This window comes from Xenopus laevis, chromosome 2L, assembly GCF_017654675.1.
Source record: "Xenopus laevis strain J_2021 chromosome 2L, Xenopus_laevis_v10.1, whole genome shotgun sequence".
Classification (NCBI taxonomy): Eukaryota; Metazoa; Chordata; class Amphibia; order Anura; family Pipidae; genus Xenopus; species Xenopus laevis.
The window spans coordinates 46,302,987-46,328,932 of NC_054373.1; the positions used below are offsets into that span (position 1 = coordinate 46,302,987).

At 40.3% G+C, this 25,946-nt stretch overlaps 1 protein-coding gene across 2 annotated transcripts in view; it reads right to left on the reverse strand.

The window, feature by feature from the left end:
* Positions 1-8,651: 8,651 nt before the first annotated feature.
* The window catches only part of LOC108708025 (apoptosis-inducing factor 3), a 45,143-nt gene continuing 27,848 nt past the window's right edge, over positions 8,652-25,946 (reverse strand). For both annotated transcript variants that reach the window (XM_018246274.2, XM_041581825.1), the window contains exons 14-19: positions 20,606-20,682; positions 19,051-19,168; positions 13,257-13,355; positions 11,472-11,547; positions 11,282-11,386; positions 8,652-8,792 (exon numbers count right to left, since the gene is read on the reverse strand). In XM_018246274.2, the coding sequence (XP_018101763.1) occupies positions 8,759-8,792; positions 11,282-11,386; positions 11,472-11,547; positions 13,257-13,355; positions 19,051-19,168; positions 20,606-20,682 (509 nt within the window). In that variant the 3' untranslated portion in view covers positions 8,652-8,758. The remainder of the gene's footprint in view (positions 8,793-11,281; positions 11,387-11,471; positions 11,548-13,256; positions 13,356-19,050; positions 19,169-20,605; positions 20,683-25,946) is intronic.

Sequence of the window (25,946 nt, forward strand, 5' to 3'; positions counted from 1 at the left end):
AGGAGACGGTAACTGTGCAGCAAGAGTTGTCCAAGTAATACCCACTAAAGCTGGCCATAAATGTAAAGATTTTTAAAAGATCCAATCGTTACCGTGAGACCACATTTATCTCGAAATGTATGATTTGTCCATCAACTAAAAAGACCATTTCAGGCGATATTGCCAGCAAAACTGAAGAGTAGCTGCCTGCTTGGCCCTGCAAACATAGATAGATTGCACTGGGACGATTTTAAACCTGGCCGATCAATTTTCTGACAAATGTCGGCTGAAAAATCGTAAGATGTACAATCGTTTGAATCCCACCAACCCGCACGATAATTTGACGGGTTGGTCGGATTGCGCTGAAATCTGTCGTTCCCCAAAGAAAAATCGTTGCGTCTACGGGGACCTTTAGTCCTTAGGAATAAGCGGAAGATGCATAATTAAAATTGTAGCGTATTCGCACACATATGTCTGGTAACCTAGTAATGCCCTATTCTTCTCCAATACGCAGAGTGGAATGTGTCCCTTGTCATATGTTATAGAGTTTTCACATTTTGGGCTGTTTATCTAAATTTTATATACTTACATATATAATATGTCTCTCTATTTCTCATTCTAACACTGATTGACATCTGGTGCTGGGGAAAGTCCTCCATGGCTTCCAGATCCATCTACCTGCCATGTGATTGTCTCCCCCATTCCCAGCCTTTCTTTAGAATGCAGCCTCTGGTTTCCAGTAGAGCAGTGATCCCCAACCAGTAGCTCGCGAGCAACATGTTGCTCTCCAACCCCTTGGATGTTGCTCTCAGGGTCCTCAAATCACGTGCTTATTTTTGAATTCCAAGCTTGAAAGCAAGTTTTAATTGCATAAAAACTAAGTATACTGCCAAGTTGAGCCTCTTGTAGACTGCCAGTCCACAAAGGGGCTACCAAATAGCCAATTATAGACTTTATTTGACACCCCAAGGGACTTTTTTCATGCTTGCGTTGCTCCCCAACTCTTTTTACATTTGAATGTGGCTCACAAGTAAAAAAGGTTGGGGACCCCTGCAGTAGAGGGTGGATGTGAATGGGTCTCATTTGTGATGTGAGCAGACAGGGATAGCTGGCTGATCTGTCTGTCTAATCCTGTGACTTGACTCATGGCATGACGTGAGCATAGCTAAGCTTGCACAGTGACTAATTGGATCAGAAATGGAACCACCAATTGAGATGGCAGAGTTCTATGGAAGCGTGTTGTGGTTGTCCAGGAGATGCCATTCTTGCAGATATTTAGCTAATCTGGAATCTGATTCCAATGATCCGATCATCTATATAATGCAGTTGACACACTTTTCACATTCATCCATTTATACGGACTCTATCAAAGATGGAGGCAGGGCAGGTAATGTTGCAACCACGACTAAAAATTATATAATTTCTGTATGTTCTGCATGTTGCCCGCCATTGGTTGTTCCAACACTGTGCTGAGATCTGGCATGGCTTGAAGAAGGGTGACTTCTTGAGTAATGCCACACTTGGAGTTAGAACAGTGATCTGATAGGCTGGGCCACTGTTTCCATTCGTCCCTCAAGCACAGCATAACTCCGGAATCTGCTCTGGTTCAAGCAATTTCAGAGATTGACACAGGTTAGTAAACAGGGAGCTGAAGTGGGGGTGGGCAGAGGAGAGAGCAACACTAATTAACCCTCGATACTCGACCGTCGAAATAAAATCCTTCGAATATCGAAGTCGAAGGATTTACCGCTATTCCTTCGTTCGAACGATTGTAGGAAAAATCATTCGATCGAACGATTAAATTCTTTGAATCGAAGGATTTTAATATATCGATCGAATGATTTTCCTTCGATCAGAAATTTGTTAGAAAGCCTATGGGGACCTTCCCCATAGGCTAACATTGATGCTCGGTAGGTTTTAGGTGGCGAAGTAGGTGGTCTAAGTTTTTTTTTTTTAAAGAGACAGTACTTCGACTATCTAATGGTCAAATAGTCGAACGATTTTTAGTTGATTCGAAGGTCGAAGTAGTCAATTCGATGGTTGAAGTAGCCAAAAAAAACATTCGAAATTCGAAGTATTTTTTATTCTATTCCTTCACTCGAGCTAAGTAAATGTGCCCCTAGGTTATATCTAGATCTAGTGACATGTTTCTGCTAAAATTGGAAAGGGGGTAACTGTCTCCAGTGGAAGGCCAGAAACATGAGTGGCTCTGGTATGAACACTCCAAATGTCTTATAAACCCTTCAAAATATATACATTGTAAATGTCCCCAGAATATTTTCCTGCAGGGGACACAGTGAAAAAGTCAATATCTCTAGATCAGAAGAACCAACTTGTGACTCCCTAGCTGCCCCAGAACCCGGCAATTCTCCATGATCTAATTTATTTCCCTGACCAAGGCTGTTCCCAGGAGAGACAGCCCCTTTGATTTATTCCAGCTAGCCCTGTGGGGAGGAGCGGAGACTTTGAGAAGGGAGAAGTTCTGGAAAAGGTTACAGGGAGGTGGAGGCTGGATTTTAACATTGTGTATACGACACTATGGGGCCGTCAGCTAGGTTGGAATTCATATCATATGTGCTAGGCATGTGAGGAATGCTCGGCATCCCAGCCCCAGTCCCAGCAATGCACGGAAAAGGAAATTTGGTCTGGGTGTCTGATGAGCACTTTAGCAGATGTGTTTCTTAGCAAGGTAAGAGGTAGCAACAAAAACTGAGTGCTCGAAAGGAGACTTCTCATCAAAATAGCTAGAGTCCAGATTAGTAGTGTGGGATAAGCTTTTTAAAGGAGAACTACACCCTAAAAATTATGTGGCTAAAAATGCAATATTTTATATACTGATCTTTTTGCACCAGTCTTAAGTTTCAGCTTGTCAATAGCAGCAATGATCCAGGACTTCAAACTTGTCGCAGGGGGTCACCATCTTGGAAAGTGTCTGTGACACTCACATGCTCAGTGGGCTCTGAGCAGCTGTTGGGAAGTTAAGCTTAGGGGTGGTCACATATTTACGAGCAGAAAATGAGGTTTTCTTGTTATAAAAGCTGATTCTACAAGGTTGATAATTAAATCATGATGCTAGTTGCACTGGTTACTGTGCTGTCATGTAGTAATTATCTGTATTAATTACTAATCAGCCTTATATTGTGACATTAATATTCCATATATACAGTATATTATGCGTCGGTTCCTAAGTTCAGTAAGTGACGGCAGCACAGAGCATGTGCAGTGAATACACTGAAAAGAAGATGGGGAGCTACTGGGGCATCTTTGGAGACATACAGTATCTTTACTGCTAAAGGGCTGTGGTTGCTTTGGGCTGGTGCAGAAGCCCAAACCACAATGTACAACATTTCTAGCTACTTCTTTAGTTAAGATTAAGTTTTCTTTTAATACTGGCATGTCAAAAATGCTTATATAGTGATATATTATTTTTAGTTACCTGATTAGTTATAATAGTACAGTTTACTACAGAACTGATACTCCCGAACTCTAAATGGTAAAAAAAAAAAAAAATATTAATCTCTTGTGGCTCCATGTATACTTATAACAATAATACAAAATGTTGCTGCAGTTGTCTGGCTGACTTCATATGTTAATATACCCACTGATTAAGTGTTTGTCAAGCACAAGGTAGAGCAACGCACTGTACAATCAGCAAGGCCTGTGGACTCTTGGTAACATTATCATCTATGGTGATTACTAGGCAACAACTAGGCCCGGACTTGTGGAAAGGCTTGAGCCTTGGGTGGGAAGATGTTAAGGGGCAGCAGGTCATCTCATTGCTCTGATGGTCCAACTAATCCAAACAATGGAGCTGAAGAGTGGGATTCAATACACACTGGACTGTATAGCTCTGTTCTAGTGACTTTAATGTAAGGATGCTACCAAGGGATCTACCACCATTGCATGCATTTAAATCATGGAGCTGTTCTTTTATTGCAGAGCGGACGCCCACTCTTTCTAGGCCGCATGTTTCTGGCCCACTAGGAGCAGTTCTTCAGTGGCAAGCTTTATGTTGTTCCTCTGTGCTAAAGCTGCCAGTTGAAGAACTGTTGAAAGTGGCTACTGTTCAACTGGGATTATTGATGTTTTCAAGGAAAACAAATCTATACAGAGGGCAGCTGCAAGTCAATCCCTCTAATCCTGCTGCTATACCCTGCAAAACATGGTAAGTAGATTAGATCTGTTATTAGGCATGTCTACTGGTGCTTTTTTTATATAAGAGCAAATGTATTGGGTCCCCTATTTTTGAAAATGCCCATATTTATAACCCCCAAGTTACATTTACCCACAGGGAAAGCATAATTGCTTTTCAACCAATACATACACACAACATTGCAAAGTCCCTAGTTCTATGGCCCTTTTCAGGCCGGCCAAAAAGCATCACATAGCACCTCCTGCGATTCCCAAATGCTCGAAAACCCTCCATTAAAGCCCAAGAATGCTTGCATTGCTTCTAAATTACAACAGTACCGTAATCCATATTAATCTATCAGACCTTTGCTTTCATTGTGTGCGTTTTAGTAGACTAAGCACAGTTAATTGCTGTTCAGTTGTAGGGGCTAGACAAGGGGTACAACTTTTTTACCTTTATTGTAATATTACTAATGTTTAAAGGATAATTATTCCATATTCTTTCAACAGTGCAATGAATAGGTATTTTGCTGACCATTTGCCTATTTTAGGGGTGTTCACCTTTTAAATTATGATATTCTGAATTTGCAATTGGTCTCGTTGCTTGGATCCAAATTACCCTAGCAACCATGCATTGATTTGAATAAGAGAGTGGAATATGAATAGGAGAGGGCCTGAATAGAAAGGCAAGAAATAAAAAGTAGCGATAACAAATGAGAGCATTTGTTTTCTAAATGGGGGGGGGGTCAGTGACCCCCATTTGAACGCTGGAAAGAATCGAAAGAAGAAGGCAAATAATTCAGAACCTATAAAAAAGAAAAAATGAAGACTAACTGAAAAGTTGCTTAGAAGTATCCACTCTATAACATACTGAAAGTTAATGTAAAGGTGAACCATCCCTTTAATTAAAAAATTGACTTGTTAATTCTTACTAAACCAGGAATTTGCAATGGGAGTTACTTTTGTCCTCAAATAGTTGGTTAAAACTAATCACTAGTCCATCAAGAAGCTCTTTGTTAAAAAAAAAAGCCATTTTCTTTCCCCAGCTGCAGTCTTTTGTTAGGCCTTGTGTTAAAAGAGAAGGAAAGGCTTCGTACACAAATGTTAGGCACCCCCAAGTGATGTATTGACCTACCTGAAACCCCGGGCCGGTGCTCCTATCAGCAGAAAATGGCACCCATCCTCTTCTGTCTTCCTCTTCCCTCTTTCTACTGTGCATGTGCAGTAGAAAGAAAAGCCGAACTTTTAACTAAAAAGTAATATAGGGTCTACTGCCCTTTTAAAAAATTTTTATTGGGGAGCAGTGTTGCCTTAAAGGGACAGTATACACCCCTTTATAAGATTAAATAGGGCTTGTGCTGAACATAGTATTTGCCTGTTTTAATCAAGAAATATCTATGGTTGCTGTTATAAAGCACTAATATTCTTGCTTTATGTCAGAAATCATGGAAAAAATAGGATTTTTTTAAATTAAAACAATAGAAGTCCAATTTACTGTGTTAATCTTTAGCAAATGAGTTTTTACCTGTATATTGTCCCTTTAAAACCTGCCAACTACCAAGGTGTTTTTGCATAACTCTCAAACCAAATCCTGAATTCTTTGCAGAGTAGATCACTAGTATCCATCTTTTATCATTGTATGGCCACCACTCACCAGCTGCCGCCAATAGTGACCTTAGTCCGTTCTGCCACAATGAAAAACAACATCACTATTAGGCAAAGGGTTTCCATATACGGTAACTAACCCCTATATGTAAGTATATATGTGTGTGTATGTATATATGTATGTGTATATATGTATGTATGTATGTATGTATGTAGATAGATAGATAGATAGATAGATATATCTATATAGAGTGCCTGCTATAGATATAAGACAGTCTCCTGTGCAATATAGCACTCTACTACCATGGGCTGCCTTATAGATCACATGCAGATGCTGTATTTTTTGTGTTGGCTTTCAGTGTGTGTTGTAGGAAATGTAACAAGATGGAAGCTTTGGGAGAGAAGGGACAAGACATCAAGCAAGAGTTATAAGAAAAGACTTTATTGGCATCTTGCAGAAGTGTTTGTTTCCAATTCAATTGGTTGTATTTGATGACATTTTCCACAATAAAATCCTTCCCAATTTTTTTTTTTATTAATTTGTTTATTTTTTTGTTGCTGTTTTGAAATAAAGGATCTTTCAGCCCTTACTGAAAAATTCTGTTCCTGCTTAATACAATGTTTTATTTTAGCAGCACCTATTTCACCTTAGTCTAAGCACATTTTTATTTTTGTTGAATTGATAGTCTACTTACACACTGTATCATGTTTTTGCCATTGTATTTACCAGCGAAAACTTTCCCAATCTTCACTAAGAAACTATACATACTTAACCTTCATAAATTGTGCCATGTCCCCTTTCCAGTTCCTATCAGCAAACATTGACGTTCAACTTATACATACATTAAGCATTCCCCTGCTTCAGTTTAAAGCAGCACGCTGGGTTTATTTACTACAGGTTGTGACCTTAATGAAAGAATGCTTCAACTCTGCAAAGACTGTATTTAAAATCCACACCCTGTAAGCTGAAATACTAGTTGCAGTGCTGAGACAATGGTTTGTATTGCTCAAGGGTAAATTCAAAAGAGCAATATTGAAATGCAAGTACAATTCATAGCGTAATAAAAACCTTGGAGTTGGCCGACCAAGTTGCGGTGCCTGTGTCCAATCTGCTTTTCCTACAGGAGCCATAAGTCACAAAAGGCATGAGCTCTCAGTTTTGTTTATTTGTAAGAATTCTGCAGTGTCTTTTTGTTATACAGAGCCCAGACATCCAAGTACCTTGGTGTATGTTTTTAATAGGGATGCACCGAATCAACTATTCTGGATTCGGCCGAACCCCCAAATCCTTTGCGAAAGATTCGGACGAATACCTAACCGAATCCGAATTTGCATATAGAAATTAGGGGTGGTAAGGTGAAAACATTTTTTACTTCCTTGTGTTGTGACAAAAAGTCACACAATTTCTCTCCCCACCCCTAATTTGCATAAGCAAATTCGGATTCGGTTCGGCCAGGCAGAAGGATTCAGCGGAATCCTGCTGAAAAAAGCAGAATCCTGGCTGAATCCTGAATCGAATCCTGGATTCGGTGCATCCCTAGTTTTTAAGTTTCCGCCTACTTCCCTTTAAGCCGTGTCGGACTGGCCCACCGGGATACCAGGAAAAGTCTTGGTGGGCCGAGGTGCCAGTGGGCCTCATGCTGCTAAACATTTGGCCTATTTCATGGTCATTACCTATTTCTATGAGAAAAAAAGGCTAAATAGATGGAATAATAGATTATAGTATGTAAAGAAAAGAGACTAGGAGAATAGAGGTTGAGTGAGGAGAGGAAGAATAATAGTACTGAGTGGGCCCCTGGTCTAAGGTTTTTTGGGTGGGCCCCTGGTGTTCCAGTCTGACACTGCCTTTAAGACTCTGATATTGCTGTGTGTGCAGTTAGGTTAGTGCCCCTTTAGGTGTATTCCCAGCAGCAACCAAATAAGAATGCTTCTCCTACTGGAACCAGCTCTTCCTTGTAGTGCAAGACAAGCAGGTTTTTGCAGTACAATGTGATGGTGAGCATTGCTAGAAAGTCTCCTTGTGATAAAATATCTCCGGCACTTTTCATTGGAGTGCTGAAATCATATTGGGTGTTAAACAGCTTTATACATTACAACATAAATGAACCCACTTTTTTTTCTAAGCAAACTAATGTCAGGGTGATGGTATATTATAAAGATGGTGTTACAAATACTTTCTGCTCACTTTATGATTAAAATGAATTCTAAGAGCATTGGCACACGGAGCATAGGCTCCGCTGCTAACGGCCTGCAAATTTTTTGCAGGACGAGAGAAGCGGATCCAATCTGTGCGCCTTCTCAATTGATTTGCATTAGCTCCACCTGCGTGCACTCACAAGGGGCGGAGCTGAGGTCAGCCCAAATATGATAAATGAGGCATCTTCAGGCTGACCTCCCTCCATGTGACGTGTGTAGAAGCAGGCTGAAGTGGCTTAGAAAATGTAGTAGAGGCACACACAGATCCACTTCTCTCAGCCTGCAAAAATATGCAGGCTGAGAGCAGAGGAGAGTAGGCTCCGTGTGCACATAGCCTAAAACCTCTGCACTAACCCCTTGTCCCATTTGCTGTTCAATGTATTTACAAAACATAAGTAAACAAAACTAAGCTAAACAAAGGAGAAGGAAAGATACAATTATTGGAAGAGTGCAAAGTAGTTAGGAACTCCTCCTGCCCAGTAATATCAGTGGCTTAGCTGCTACCCCTTCATCAAAGAAATTCAGCAGGCAGAGCGACTGGCTCATGAATGCTGCACTGCAATATTTCTTTTTTGTTCCATGTGCCAATTCTAGTAGGGCAAATATGAATATGTACATGTGCCCAGCCAAAGCCAGATGGGGGGGGGTCAGCTGGGGTACACCTGAGGCAAACTTTGAAGAAGATTAAAACCTAATAATTGGGCACATCCCCAGTTATGTATCTTTCGTTTTCATTATGTAAATCAATAACATCACTACGTTGGTCATAGGAACGTAAGGTGCCATATAGCATGTCCCTTTTGTGTGTTTACTCTTCAGATATCCATGTGGCTCCTCCTTGGCATTTTTATTTAGTTATTAGACTCAAAAAGTCTTCTGCCCTGTTGGAAGAAAGGAACCAGTTAGCAAAATCATTTCTGTTGATGTGAAATAAACCATAACCCCTGATAACGCAGTAGTGTGGCTCTGATGCCATCTTTGAGACAGGAGGGGTTTACCTTCAAAGGAAATGTGAATACATATTTCCCTATTGTTTGCTGCTGGAACCCAGTGTATGGTGTACTCTGAAATCTGCAATATAAAACATGCCCTGACTACACTGTCTGACTTCATTAACTATTCCAGAACCTACCCTTATTCATACAGTATATGGAAATTTGAGTTTGGTTTCAGATTTGGCAAAATCCTTCATGAAAGCCAAATCCCAAATTGGTAGATTCAGTGCATCCCTACATATTACAGAAAGGAAAAAATTGTCGTAGCCATAAAAAAGTAAATGGAATACCATACTGGTATTTAGTAAATAAATGAATGAATGAATGAATGAAATGTCAGTTTTATGTGCAAAACTGTAGCACGGGAAGGCTTGGAAATAAGCAGAAGATTGGAAGAGCTACAGTATCACTATAGTACAACCCAGCCTTGCAAGGGCCTCAGCATCCACATAAACAAAGCACGGCATTTCTTTCTCTGTTCTCAATGGTAACTTGCAATGTGGTCAGTCAATCCAATTGTTACACGAGCTTAAAGGCTGGATGATTAAAAAAACTGGGGGAAATAGAGGCTCATGCAGTGGTTTTCTTCTCCCAAATCTTATAAGCACTATATGGCCTTTTCAGGTAGGCCAGACCAGACTATTTTGATGTTGTGGGCGACAAAACAGCGTGCCATTGCCCTTTTGTGTAAAGGGAAGCAGATCCACAGGCAGCATTCTTCCAACCACACCCTGTTCTCACAGATGACATGACAAATACATTTTTGGAACACACCAGGAGAAGCCCTTAGGCTCACATTTTTGTTTTGCAGGAATGCACAAAAAATTTCAAATAATATTTACTAAGAAGTCGCCCATCTGAAAAATCATTACTGATACATATATGACAATTAGGGATACAGGTGTCTGCAAACATAACTGGAGAAAAAAGAATTGCTTCCACAGCACTGTTTTAGCACCACAACCCCCAATATCTCCTCTGAGTGCCATATGCATTAAATTCATTGTAATGTGGGTGAAGTGATAAATAAATGTTTATAGTAATAGTCTTTAAGTAATATCTTTTACCCATCAGCCAACCCAGTGTTACCTTGGGGTTTCAGACACCCCACAATCACTCATCCTATTGGTCGGTCCAAATATGGACATGTTACTTTTCTATGGGGCAGGAGCCACAAATACTGCCCTGTGACATTCACATTTATCACCACAGGCAGAGCTGTAGCTAAAGGCCCATGAACCCTGCTTCAAACTCTTATTAAAGGTGATCCTCTGCCTTACTGACTGCTAGTTCTTTTTACCCCTCTATCTGCCTATAATCTTCAAATCCTGCATTTGGGATCTTGAATTATGCCCTTACACTGCAAGTCTCTTCCTTTATATCCTCATGGTAACTACTAGCCAAAAAGTGGCATATATGTTTTGGTGGATCCCTACAGAACAGTTGGGAGTTCCCTTAACTCAAACAAGATATTATTTAAAAATATGGTTGTGACAGTCACCCTATTATACATCCAATAATAAAGACGACTATACATTTAATTTCAAACAGGTTCAGCTTAAGGACCTCTGGGCCCAGGGCAAAGATATGGTGGACTCCCACAACCAAGAAATTTGTGATAGAACTGCCTTCAAGCAGGTGAACTTGAATAATAATAATACAGCAGGCATTAAATAAATGGTCTGTGCTTAATGGATAACCCATAAGGTCCAGGTGTCACGCTCCATCCTCTGCTTTCAAAGAAGACCACAACAACACAGCAAAGTGGTCGTCTCCTCAACAGGAAAACCAAACCTGCCTGCCCAGATATTGGACAGACAGGCCCATCAACTGGTTCCATACACAGGCTGATAAGCAGCTTTTACTGGCCCCTGTATGGACAATATAATAATCAGCGTAATCCAGTAGAGACACTGCTTCAAGGCCCTAGCTAGAGGTTTGTCAAGGCAACTAATGCATATTATCAACTTTTGGAGTGAGTTAGCAGCTTATTTACCCATGTACGGTACTAGAGGACCGGTCCGGTTAGACTAATATCTAGCCAAAAATTGTCCAGATCAGGCGGGTTTGATTTCTCCATAGGCAAAGGATCACACAAGTCTTGCCAAAGCCTACATTGGCAGCACTTATGATCTGATTGTTGGTCCAAGGGCAAAACCATCCAACCAGCCCTATAACACATACCTCAAGGTGGGCATATTGGGAAAAGAGCAGCTTGTTTGGCCACCTTAAGATGCACACAAGACAAAAGTTTACACCTTATAAGCAGCAGAAGGAAGGTTTAACAATAACACAAAGAGTCCTGTATCTAAACATTCCTTGTGAGCTGTTGAAAGCAGCAAATAGTTATCGTCAGCACTTTTATAGGTACTTACAGCACTTCCTTTTTGGTAATTCTCCGGCCAGAGAGCATGACTTCTGCTACTTGTGCCACAATTGGGTCATAGTTCATGCTGGACACTGCAACAACATACTCATCCCTATATGGGGGGAAAACATATATATACATTCTGTTATGTCTATATATCATAACTCTTTTTAGGCAGAGGTCATGTGTCCACTTACTTGATATAAAAGGCCAGGAACTTCAATTCCTCTAGGTTTCCTTTCAGTTCAATCGATGTGTAACCTTCACCGTAACCTTTAAAAGTGGACATTTGGGTTTGGCTTTTATTTCAAGTACACATCACAACTCCATGACAGATATGCTGACAGATATCCTGCATGTCATTCTTTCACACATGGTGCCATGTTTATAATAATCTTTGTTCAGCTAAGACAGGCACTGACAAGAACAGCTTCCGCCTCAGCTCGGCTATACGAAGTAGAGCCGAGTGGGGATTGGCCCAAAAATGCTAAAGCAGGCAGTGGTGTAAGAAGCTGTGTCTCACTGAAAGCAGACATTTTTGGGTGCATTCCAGGTTGTTTCCACTTTGTGTAGCAGAGCAGAGGTGAAAGCTGATCTTGTCGGTACAGTTTTACGGAGTTAAGATCTTGGATCCGCTTATCTAAAAGCCTGCAAAAAAAGAAAAATACAGGCTAAGAGCAGCAGAACCAACACTCCTTGTGCCCTTAGGCTTCGGGCTTGTAGTAAGTTGCAGGATAATAACTCTCCAAGAGTGTGAGATAGACAAGGTAAGCTACAGCAGCAAGAGCAGTTGTGTGCACCAACAAGGAGAAATAGTGTGGAGTAGTTCCCTATATGACACTTGCTAGACTGTAGGCACTCTAGTGGTTAGAAAGGTAGTATATGCTATGCGGCAACACTGAAAAATCCTTTTATGCTGGCGGCAGAAAACTGGTTGTGTGGGTAGTACAAAGTAAAGTTAAACTACTTTATTCCTGTTCAACCACTGATGTCCAAGAGTTCTTCTGAGAGTTATACAACGTAGTTCAGCATAAAGTCCCATTATCTGAAGTAGCAGTTCTCTGCTTGCAAAGCAGTGAAAACCCCTCAGGGTTACACATTTACTACAGTTTTGGTGCATGTTTATTGCAATGCCAGTCACAGGTCTCCTTAGGGCGGTGGCACATGGGGACATTTAGTCGCCTGCAATAAATCTTCGCTACTGCAGGCGACTAATCTCCCTGAAATGCCATCCAACCGGGAAGAATGTGAATCGCCGGCAGGATGGCATACATGTTACTTTAGTTTTCCGAAGTCGCCCGAAGTTTCCTTGTGAGGCACAAGGCACATTTCCAATCCACAGCCTGGCATATGATTGAAAAGGTCACACTCAAATGTATTAAATAAAAATCTTCAATCATATAAAACTTTACATTTTCAAACACTGTAACATTAGACTATCCAACTGGATCTCCACTGCTTATGATTATCCACCATATCGAAGATCCTTAGGCTAGCCCCCCTTGTCTTTATCCCTTCCCTTTTAACAGCAGCTAATCTCTGCAACCCCTAGCCCAGACAAACTACGTCCACCATAGCTCCTGGCCCCTAGTTCCATACCCGCATGTCAATATCACTTAGCTGTAATTATTAATTTACCCCTTCCCCACCATCATCATCCTAATAAACCCTGACTCCTACTGCTTTGTCCACCTAATTCCCTCTATTGCTTTCTAGGCAATCCCTTACTGCACAACATCCTCCTACAACTGTTTTCAACCTTTTCTTTTCTGGGTCCTCTTCCTAGCCCTGTCATGGCCCTGTCCCTACACTTCCTTACAGTCCTGGAAAATAACGTAAGGAGTATTTAAACCAGTTGGTGAGATTGTAATTGCTCCTGCTTCCTGGAATGAGAGATTTTTTTCAAGCTTCCTAATAATGATCTCCTGTTTCTCTCCCTTTCAGGCTGCATTATCTGCCGACAGTGACATGGTGAGACTTACCTGTGTAACGGATACTTTTTCCTAGCAGTGAAGTCCAGAAGAAAGGCACAGAGTTAATTGGTACCTGCTTATGTAGCATGTTCAGGGCAGCTATACGACCTGTGAGAAAATGCAAAGAACTCTTTATAAAACCATTCGTTCTGCTACTAATTATGTACTGGTATTTATAGTCTCTAAATATATACATTGCCTATTATTTATAAAAGCCAACACATTTTTCAATACCACGAGAGACAGACATTCTTAACCAGTCACCCACAGTTACAGGTCTGTTACCCATTCTCAGTAATTTGCACCTTAAACCTACCTTACCAACTCCAATGAAAAACATAAATGTCATCTAATGTCCATCTTGGTCAAGTGGGACCGAAATGCAGTAATTTGCACCCGAAATCCCTGTAGAAGGGATGCTCTGAATCCCCAGTTAGGCCAAATCATCTCTAACATTTGTGTTCCTTATTATAAGAAACTAGAACGTGAGTACAGATCAATTATCATGATGTTCAACTGTTTTATACTGAAAACCCCTTTAACATAACTATTTTTCCAAGTACCAGTTGTGCAAGTCAGAATATACAACACGATGACAATGCACGTGAGTAGCTGTTTCCATCTCCCAATCAAGGTAACAGGATTGCTACAGCAACAGATGGAATTTTATGGCAGATGCCAGTGATAATGCCAATGAGAACCTTCAGCATAAGTCATGAATGATACAGAGACTGGCCCTGAAACCTCCGCAACCACTTGTTATTAGAACTTGATCCCTCGCCCACACTACATCTGCCATCATAGCACGGCACTGGGCTTCCCCAGCAAGGAGGTGTCCTATGTACCAACCTGAAAATCCCTCTACTGACATCTAAACCAGGATCTCCTTTGCCAATGACTAGGAAAATAACCTGCATATGTCATATATATATATATATATATATATATATATACACATATTAGTTGGTGACATGTTGATGATTTATCAGTTCATTAAAGGAGAAGGAAAGGTTAAAACTAAGTAAGCCTTATCAGAAAGGTCCATCTAAATATACCAGTAAACCCCCAAAGTAGTGCAGCTCTGAGTCCCCTGTCAAAAGAAACACAGCATTTCTTTCCTTCTATTGTGTACACATGGGCTTCTGTATTAGACTTCCTGCCTTCAGCTTAAACCTCATTGCCCTGGGCAAGAGCATGCTCAGTTTGCTCCTCTTCCCCGCCCCCTCCCTTCTCTACTGTAATCTGAGCCCATAGCAGGGAGAGACTCAGGCAGGAAGTGATGTCACACCATGTTAATACTGCAGCTCCTATCCTAAACAAACAGAGAGTTTCTAGAGCTTTTTACTCAGGTATGGTAAAACATTCTACAGAATAAATATAGCATTCTAGCTTGCACTATTGCAGCTTATCTATTGGCAATAAAATGTCTCCGTAGCTTTCCTTCTCCTTTAAAGTGTCTATATATATATATATATATAGTTGAATCTCAAAGCATCTTTATTGTTGTACAATGTTCTCAACACTGCATAAATTGGGCCCAAAATTCTGCTCATGTATAGATTTTGGCTGGCAGAGTTTTTGTCATTTATCTATAACAAATACAAAAGATGAAGTAGATATGGTTCAGGGAAGGGCAATCAAATTAATTAAGGGAATAAATGTAACTCACAGTGAAAGGCTTGCCAAATCAGATTGGGTTTTCTTAGAAATAGCTGCCTTAGGGGGTGTATGAACTTCTATGTACTGCAAATACACACAAGATCAGTATAAAACTTAGACTTTATTTCCTGGGGTTGGGGAAAGGTAACAAGAGGACACTTAGAGGCACATTTATCAAAGGTTGAAATTCATGAGAGTTTTTAAAAACTCCCCTAAACTCCCATAAATTCAAAATTCGACCAATCGAAATGTATTAATAAAATCTAATTTTTTTAAACTCAAATGAATGGAATTGACCACAAAAACTCAAATCGAATTCAAATCAAATTTGATTTGAATTTTCAAAACTCGATTCGAGTTTTTTCTCCGAAAAAACTTGAATGCCAGGAAGGCTGCAAACAACTCCAAATTGATCCCTGGACTTTTCCCATTGACTTAAACAGCAATTTGGCAGGTTTTAGGTGGCGAATAGGTGAATTTCGAATTTGATTTTCAATTCAATTCAATTTTCAAAATGTGGCCCTTACCGGGACTAGAGGAAAGAAGGCACGGGGAATTATCTTTACTATAGGGTTATCACATTTGTAAGTATCCACAGAGCTGGGTTATTTTGGGGCAGGGAGGAATATACATATGTAATGTGGCTTCTGCATTATTCTGTTGATAGGGACCAGTTCAACGAATGGAAAGAACACGTGTACATTACATTTTCTTAAAGGTATTAAGGAAGGAGAGGTAGAGGACTTGGTTTCAGACAAATGAAGGAAGGCAGGGACCGAGCAGAGCTGCTGCTGCCACTGGCAGTTGTGTGTAAATAACTGGGATGCCACATGCTTTATTGTTGTGGTTAGGAATAGGGATGACACAGGGCAGGGATGTCCAGCTCCAGATCTTTACATGACTGAAGTTACAGGAACAGTAACACCAAAATGAAAAATGTTTTAAAGTAATCAGAATATAATGTACTGTACCTGCATTTGTAAAAGTTATGTGTTTGCTTTCGAAATACTACTACAGTTTATATGATTAGGCTGCTGTGTAGCATTTGGAGAAGATTAGTCACCTGCACTAGAGGCGATTTATTGCAGAGCGACTCATTTCCTTGTTTCTCAGGGCCCTTAAGATGGCCACATCAATACTGATGAAATTGTACGGTTATGCTGGCCCGATAAGTATGGCCAGTGGATGAAGAAGTGAAAAAGAGCCACAGCTCCTCTTCCTTTTAGACAAATACAAGAGTCCTCTGTACTCAACCCATTAGCAATATATATATATAAGACAGAGACATTTTGTGCATACTGCTACTAAAAAATGCCTTACCCTTTAAACAACACAGGGATTGTTTATCCATATATTGCAATATATTTAAAGGAAAACTATACCCCCCAAACAATGTAGGTCTCTATTAAAAGATACTGAGTAAAACAGCTCATGTGTAAAACGCTGCTTCATGTAAATGAACCATTATCATAATAATATACTTTTTTGGTAGTATGTGCCATTGGGTAATCATAAATAGAAAATTGCCATTTTAAAAAATAAGGGCCGCCCCCTGAGATTGTAGAATTCACTGTGTACACATACAAACCACATGTAAGGTCACATGAGCCAATTAACAGACAGAGTTCTGCCTTTTGCTTCCTCACTTCTTCCTGTTACAGTTAGTGTTGTAGAATTTCTGGTCAGGTGATCTCTGGGGCAGCACAGATAGAGTCACGAAATGGTGGTTCAAGGCAAGAGATGTAAAAGGGCAATATTTATGTAAATATATATCCCAGTTTGGTAAGATTCTTTAATATGTCATTCAATTTGATATAAACTATCTGTTGCTTAAGTATTCATTTTGGGGGTATAGTTTTCCTTTAAGCTGGCCAACTACGTCAAAGTCATCCCATATCTGGCCAGTCCTATGCTCAAATTGCATCTGATTCATTAAGAATTCTATTGCTTCATTATACGTTTTACAAAGGGACTAAGTTTTACCTGCAACTTACTTGCTCCTCTTCCTTTCCTGCTGTTCTGATCATTTGGCTGTGAGCCCAAATAAATGTAACTGTAGAATGGTGGCCATATAGTGTATAGCGTCTTGTAGGGTATCTGTCTGTTTGGACCCCATACCCTATATATGACCACCTTCAGGCAATGACACATGAGGAGATTAGTCATCCACAACAAAAAGAATCTCCTCTCCTGCAGGTGATTAATCTCCTCCAAATGCTTTCCCACCGACCATAAAGTGAATCATATGAGGCACTTTGTTTTTTTCCACAATTCCTATTATAAATATTTTTGTTCAAAGAGAAAGGTTTTCTGTGAGAAAAAAATCACCTATAATAGTAAATTAACTGGTGAATTAAAGTGCCCCAGGAAGAAAAGGTAAAAAAGTCACAAAACAATCCAGCCTCTTATTATTATTTATTGTTATTCTATAAGAATTGTCTACACAATTTCTAGTTATTTTTTTATTTTCTATTCTCCTATACTTTTTTGTTCTTCAGTTTCATATTTAAACTGTTATTGGATTGCTAGGGTTCCATTTACAGTACTTTGAGCAGTGGTTTAGTGGCAGACTGGATGATCTCTTACAGTTAGTTCACACGGGCTAAAGCACACGCGGCGCTACGTTTTCCGAAGTCGCCCGAAGTTGCCTCACGAGGAAACTTCGGGCGACTTTGGAAAACAAAGCGTCGTGGGTGCTTTAGAGCAGGCGATTTTTCATTATATCGGATGGGAAGACACGCGGAGGCAGTTCGGGGAGATTGTCGCCTACAGGAAGAGGCGATTAGTTGCCAGGCAACAAAATCTCCCTGAATCTCCTCGTGTGAACTAACCCTTACAATTTAGTAATACCAGTAACATGTTACTAAAATGCCCCGTTAACATTTGTGCAGATACCAAAAAATTTACTAGATATAAAACCAATGACCTATCACCACTTCTGTAATGTCTAATTTGTCATTTAGACTTCAAAGTAAAGTCAGTTTTGCTCAATTTCCTCACTGCAGTGCTGACATGACAAACATCTATGCTGTATTCTGAATAAAAAGAATCGCATTATTAAAGGGGTGGTTAACCTCAAAGTCAACTTTTAGTATGTTAAAGAATGGCCAATTCTAAGCAACTTTTCAATTGGTCTTCATTTATTGAATAGTTTGTTTTTAATTATATGCCTTTTTTTTGACTCTTTCCAGCTTTCAAATGGGGGCCACTGACCGCATCTAAAAAAATGAATGCTCTGTTAAGCTACTAATGTATTGTTATTGCTACCATCTATTCAGGCCTCTCCTATTCATATTCCAGTCTCTTATTCAGTATATGGTTGCTAGGGTAATTTGAACCCTAGCAACCCGTTTGCTGAAATTGCAAACTGGAGAGCTACTGAATAAAAAGCTAAATAACCCAAAAAACACAAATGATGAAAAATGAAAACCAAATTGTCTTACAATATCGCTCTCTACATCATACTACAAGTTAACTCAAAGGTGAACAACCCCTTTAAGGTGAACCAGTGTCGGACTGGCCCACCGGGATACCAGGAAAACTCTCGGTGGGCCAAGGTGTCAGTGGGCCCTCCTTCTTCTAAACATTTGGCTTATTTCATGGCCATTCCCTATTTCTATGAAAACAAAGAGGCTAAACAGATGGAATAATAGGTTATAGTATATAAAGAAAAGAGAATAGGGTAATAGAGGTTGAGTAAGGAAAGGAAGAAAATAATACTTAGAGTGGGCCCCTGGTCTAAAGGTTTTTGGGTGGGCCCCTGGTCTAAGGGTTTTTGGTGGGCCCCTGGTGTCCCAGTCCGACACTGAGGTGAACTATAGGGCAAATCATACTGAGTTGTTTTAGTGGAGAGTTTTGGAGACTGACGTAACATATGATGGAGGCTGCATTGTGTGGCACTGATCACAAAGGGCTGCGTTCAGAATGATAAAAGAAACCATGGAACCTGCAAACAAGCTGTTATGCAACAAGGCTAATGTCACACATGCCAGCAGAAGAAAATAAATGGCAAACGCCTATCATTGTGCACACAACATGGATTTTATCCAGAAACATTCAAATGTACATTTTCTGGCATAAATCCAAAATACATACTGAAGCCAGTTAAAAAGGAATCTTTCAGATACAAGTGTCAGCTTCCTACCGTGGGAATGTGCCATCTGCCAGTGACCAATATTAACTCTGTGGCCTTCCATAATGGAAAGTGGGAAAGATACAACATCTCCTGCTGCAAAGACATCGGGGACACTGCTGCGCATGAACTGCAAATGAAAGACAAACTTTAGTGCAAGTGAATGCAATAAACAGAGATGAAGTTTTATTAAGTAACACAGTGTAGGTATTTAGTGGCTTAAAGGAAAACTACTGAACTTATTGCTCCAGCCTAAAGTTTCAGCTTCTCAATAGCAGCAATAATCCGGGACTTCAAACTTGTCACAGGGGGTCACCATCTTGGAAAGTGTCTGTGACACTCACATGCTCAGTGGGCTCTGAGCAGCTGTTGAGAAGATAACCTTAGGAGACATCGCAAGTTATCAAGCAGAAAATTAGGTTGGCCTGTCATATAACCTGACGCTACAGGGCTGATGATTAAAATTCTGATGCTAATTGTACTGGTTTCTGTGCTGCCATGTAGTAATTATCTGTATTAATTAGGAATCAGCTTTATATTGTGACATTTCTATTCTATAAATGTTCTATATAATTTGAGTGGGTCCCTAAGCTCAGTAAGTGACAGCAGCACAGAGCATGTGCAGTGAATCAGCTGAAAGAATATGGGGAGCTACTGGGGCATCTTTGGAGGCGCAGATTTTCCTTGCTAAAGGGCTGTGGTTGGCTTGGGCTTGTACAGAAGCCGAAAACATAATGTATAACATTTATAGCCAACTTCTTTAGTTTAACTTTCCTTGTCCTTTAACTTCAAGGGAGGCTGGGGTGGGGCACCCGATGGGGTGGTGGGGGGCCTGAAGCGGCAGCCTTGGTGGGCCCTGGACCCCCCAGCCTGATGCTGGATTAATGACTTAAAGTCCTATTTAGAGCAATTTTAATTCAGGGGGAAATATTTTCACCACATTTCACCAACATTATGAGCTATCCTGTGTATATCACTGATATAATATCCCATGTAAAACCTTTTTAATATGAGAGGGAGGGACTGAATGTTCTCAGCTATTTCATCAGTGTTTTTCCAGCCAGTATATAAAAACCATATGAAAAATTGGATATATTTGTAGCCTTATAACAGTAGTATAGAAGCCCTTTAGAGGGTTATTAAAGAAAATATACACAATGCTATTCTAAAAATGTTAGCAGAGGCCTAATTACTTTCTTTTTTAGTATTGGCAGTAATGGTGGTTACATCTGTATCAGTGGCATCACTGTATAGAGGAAGCAGAACCAGCATTTGCAGGGGGGCCTGGACTGTGGGGTCTGCTTCCTCTCGCTAATAAGAAAAACCCCTGTCCCCCAACCACTCTCTTACCGGCGAGGAAGAGGGACGCAAGTCACAATGTGGGCTGAGTCGGGGTTGGACGTGGGCAGAATTGGGCGTGACGTGCAAGGGGCGGAGGTGGGACATGGACAGGAGGATGGGGGTTGGAGTGCGACGGGCCCTGAAGGTTTTTTTTTTGCAGGGGAACACAGGCACTCTAGTTACGCCACTGATCTGTATTCTTTATTCAACCACCTTAAAGACAGACCTGATCAACAAAGATGGCTCCTCTGGTATCCACTGCAATTCTGCTGCCTTTGAGAAAGTTTGATGCTGGGGTGACCCCTGGGAGAAGCACAGAAAATAAGATTTAATATTTATCACAGTTCAACTACACACAATAATTTAGCTTGATCAAGCCATTAAATTACTTTTTAATGAAGAAAGTCACAAAACAGATGAATTGGAGAACATTGTGTTCCCGTCAGTGACTGGACAAAACTACAACCAGTTTAAAAAAAAGATAAATGGGCTTTACTGCTCTGCATCTGCTTTTATAGTTGGGAGGAGCACATTTCAACTGGAGTAATAATTACAGACACCTATACGGAGAATAGGAATAAGGCAGCTCCCACTAATAACAGTTTTTAGAAATTCATATTTTGTGCGCAGAGTAACCTTTAATTTATAAAACAAAACAAAATCAATAAAAAGATAGGGATATCTACATAACATTGTTATGGGTTAATTGATTCCGATCAAGGGGCTTGCCCCGAAACGTTGCACTTCCGGTAATAAAACTTTGCAAGGTGTTCACCTGCATTCACAGCTTGTGTGCCAGTGTGCCTTTTCTTAGTATCAGATTTGAGGTTGCCGGTTACCTCTATCACTGTGCACCAAGGAAATTGGAATTATCTACACAGACAGGTGTGCGTGAGCAACTACTACTTTGTATTAATTGATTCCGATCAATCTGTAATGATTTTGGAATTTATTATTCCAAATAACCAATCCAATTGAACCAGAAGTAATCACATTGAATCGAATTCCGGCCAGCTATAAAAGCAAATCTTCAGCTTGACCAGTATCAATAAATATGGATAGGGATTAAATCCACAGTAAAAAAAAAATCAAACGAAAGCATAGCAACAATGGGATTTAATCGCTCGGACATAATGTGTGGACTCTGATAAATATCAGTGTTGATCAAAGTGGCTAAAGGAATTGATAGGCCAGTTGATCAATTTAGGAGAATCCTGGGAATCTTGCCATATTATCCTGACTCTATGGGGCCCATTTACTAACAATCAAATTTAGATTTTTTCCAAATATCTCTAAAAATGTATGGTTTTCCCATTTCTTTTAAAAGCTATAAAAATTTGAGATTTAATTTAGATTTTTTCAAAATATCTTTAAAAATGTATGGTTTTCCCATTTCTTTTAAAAGCTATAAAAATTTGAGATTTATTTAGAGGGTTACTTATCAAAGGTTGAATTTTAGAGTTTTATATATCTGAATGAACTCAACAGTGAACTCACAACTCGAATGGTTTCTATGTTAAAAAAAAAAAAATCAATGGGAAAAACTCGATTCAGCGAGTTCGGGGTTAACAACCAGAAAACTAAAATTGATCAGGTTTTCAGAGGGAAAAAAATAAGTGAAATTGACAAGGGTGCTATTCTTTTGCAATGTACATTCATTATTTATTTATTTTTTAATTTCAGGATATTAAAGGATTCATGTACTGTAAACATAAATGAATTTTGTTACAACAGCACCACCTGCTGGTCATTTTCTGACCAGTCTGACCACCAAGTAGTCAAGGAAGTTGTCTGGAGAAAGAAAGAGGCTGCTCTGATGTTCTTCTGGTTAGGAACACAATTAGAAACCTTTCTCACGTCTTTTCAAACCACAAAAACATCAGACCAGCCCTCTTTCTTTCTCCTGTCAACCTCCTTGACTACTTGGTGGTCAGACTGGTGAGAAAATGACTAGCAGGTGATGCTGTTGTAACAAAATTCATTGATGTTAACAAAACATGTATCCTTTAATATCTTGGAATTAAAAAAAAATGAATGTACATTGCAAAAGTGCTTAGAAAAACTACTCTCATTAATTTTACATTGACTTATTTTTAAGGTTTACTTATACTTAATCATCTTCAAATGGTTCAAGGGACCTCTGCCAATGACTCCTACATGACCTTGACAGGTTTTAGATGGTGTATTTTCGGATTCAAGCTATTTCCAGGGTCGGGGCATAATAAATCTCGAACAATTTTATTTATTTTTTACCCGAAAATGTGAATTTTGACCAATAAAATCAACTCAAAAACTCGAATTTTCGTGGAATACACAACTCAAACTTTAAAGGACCAGTAACATAAAAAAATTTCAAAAATTTTAACTTTAAATTCACAAAGTTTTTATTAAGAAATAGCTTATACTCTGCTTGTGCTCCTCTTCATAAAAGGCGGCACAGCAACGATCCATCGTGCGGTACTCGATTTCTCCTCCCTGCCTTCTATAAGAGATAGCCAGGGAGGAGAAATTGAGCGCCACACGATGGCTCATCACCCTGTCGCCTTTTCTGAAAAGGAGCGCAAGCTGAGTATCAGTAAGTTATTTCTTTTAAATTCTTTGCGAATTTAAAGTTAAATGTGTCTTGGTGGGGTTTTTTTGTTATGTAAAAATTATTTTTTTTTTTTTAAAAAATTGTTATGTTGCTGGTCCTTTAATAAATCTGCCCCAAGTGTAAAAACTACAAAAACCTCTAATACAAAACTTTGCCAGGTGAAAGTTGTCGAGGTCTTATAGAAGTCAGTGGGAGCTGTGCTGATCCTATTGGAAAGTTTTTAATCAATTTGGACTTTTAGAGGTTTTCAGAATTTAAAGAAAAGCTCTACATTTTAGAGGTTTTAGAGGTATTCGGAAGCGCTATTTTTCATTCGGGTCTTTTAATAAATGTCATGACATTTATGGTTTTAGAGAAAATGAGTTTATTTGTCGTTTCAAATCCCTCTAAAACCATTAAAATCTGACCTTTGATAAATAGGCCTCCACATCGAACTTTATAAACACTATCTTTACAGAACAGTTGGTTCTTAATTTGTAACATAAAATTAAAACATTGATGACTGTCGATAGAATTGCTGGTACGAAAGAACACCAATTCCTTTTGCAGTCCTTGGAAGCGATGGTGCTCAGGGCTGGAACTAGGGGTAGGCAGAGTAGGCGCCTGCCCAGAGCGCAATTAGAAGGGGGCGCACTTTTAAGGGGAAACATTTTTTCATTTTTTTTTAATAAACATTTTTTTTCATGTTTGTATGTATCACACCGCCTGGCCGTGCGATATCGCTAGCATAGTGGCATCATCTAGCTCCGGCAGCGCTGTCCAGCCCCCACCTCCCTCTTACTTGCAGGTATTAGCGTCTCCTGCTGGATGCTGCCCCTCTTCTTAATGTGCTGTGGCGCATGCGCTCTAGGAAGCCGTGCGTGCAGACGTCAGCAGCACGCACATTGACACTGACTGAAAACCAGACAACTGCTGGGCTTATTTTCTGCGTCCTGCTGGCACAAACAGGTACAGATCATCTGGGGCAATAATCTTGCTGTTGTTGGCTTCTAGCCTGGCACATATTTAAGGGGTAATATTTTGCTGGCTGGCACAGATATGGGGCAATATTTGGCTGTTGGCTGGCAAAGGTATTCATTTGGGGGCAATATTTGACTGTTGGCTGGCACAGGTATTAATTTGGGGGCAATATTTGCCTGTTGGCTGGCAGAGGTACTACTTTGGGGGCAATATTTGGCTGCTGGCTGGCAAAGGTATTAATTTGGGGGCAATATTTGGCTGCTGGCTGGCAAAGGTATTAATTTGGGGGCAATATTTTGCTGCTGGCTGCAACAGGTACTAATTTGGGGCTAATATTTGGCTGCTGGCCAGCAAAGGTATTAATTTGGGGGAAATATTTGGCTGCTGGCTGGTACAGGTATTCATTTAGGGGCAATATCTGACTGTTGGCTGGCACGGGTACTAATTTGGGGGCAAATATTTGGCTGTTGGTTGGCACAGGTATTAATTTGGGGGCAATATTTGGCTGTTGGCTGGTACAGATATGGGGCAATATTTCGACTGCTGGCTGGAACAAGTACAGATTTGGGGGCAATATTTTGGATGTTGCTGTTGGCACAGGCACAGATTTGGGGGGGCAGTATTTTGACTGCTGGCTGGAACAAGAACAGATTTGGGGGCAATATTTTGGCTGCTGCTGGTGGCACAGGCACATATTTCGGGGGCAATATTTTGGCTGCTGGCTGGCACAGGTACAGATTTGTAAGTAAAATGTTGTGGGCATTTCAGTATTGATGTTAAGTGAACCCTTCATTTGCACTTTGTTTAATAGGATAAAATGGTAGCGCTGATTGAAGCCCTTGCCTAGGGTGCCAAACTACCTTGGCCCGGCCCTGATGGTGCTACAATATACACAAATAAAGGCACATTCCGTGAATCTGACAAATGAAACGCTTTCACTTCATTAGAAGAATATGTTTCGATGCACTCAGTATAAAAACAACAACTGTCACACTAGGATATTAACAGCAGAGTTACACACAGACTCAGGATATGGGCTGGGGGCCAGCCTTACAGGTTATACAAGTTCATTGGGAAAAAGCTCTGCATGTTTCACAGGGGGAACAAAATCTAATATTTTTTCTAATTTACAAATACAGGTATGGAATTCATTATCCGGAAACCGGTTATCCAGAATTTCTTAAAGACCATCTCCCATAGACTCCATTTTAATTTAAATAATTCATATTATTAAATATTATATTATTAAAAATTGTACTTGTTACAAACCAAGATAATTAATCCTTATTGGAGGAAAAACAATTCTGTTTTAAATAATGTTTAAATATTTTTTCATTTTATCATACTTAAGATATGGAGATCCAAATGAAAAAATATTACTTATCCAGAAAACCCCAGGTCCCAAGCATTCTGGATAACAGGTCCCATACCTGTACACAGGGCCGGCCTTAGGCCTATTGGACCAATTGGGCCCAATAGGGCCCCGCACCGCTGGGGGCCCCGCACCACAGAGCAGCACAGATAATATTTCCCTCCCCATGCTGCCTGGCCTACCCCCAACTTTGAGAGTCCAGCCCATCCCCAAATCCATAGGTCCAGCACACCCCCAACTCTGATAAGCCAGCCTGCCCCCAACTCTCATAGGCCCAGCTTTCCTCCAACCTTGATAGGCCCTGCCTGCCCCCAATCCAACCAAGCCTGCTCCCAAGCTGAATCGGCCCAGCCTGCCCCAAACTAATTGGCCCAGTCCACTCTCCTATTTCCTCCCTCTCTCTCTTACCTTGTGTGCCCCTATTATGTGCCCCTATTTCATCCCTCTCACTCTCTTATTTTGTCTGCCCCTTTCCTTTCTATTTTGTGCCTGTATGCCCTTATTTTCCTAAATACTTGGTGTGTCAGTAGCCAGCAACACTTTGTCTAGTGGCCCCGCCAACATGGTCCCAATTGGGCCCCACATTTGATAGGATCAGCCCTGCCTGTACACACAAACTGTGGAACAACATGTATCTTGCAG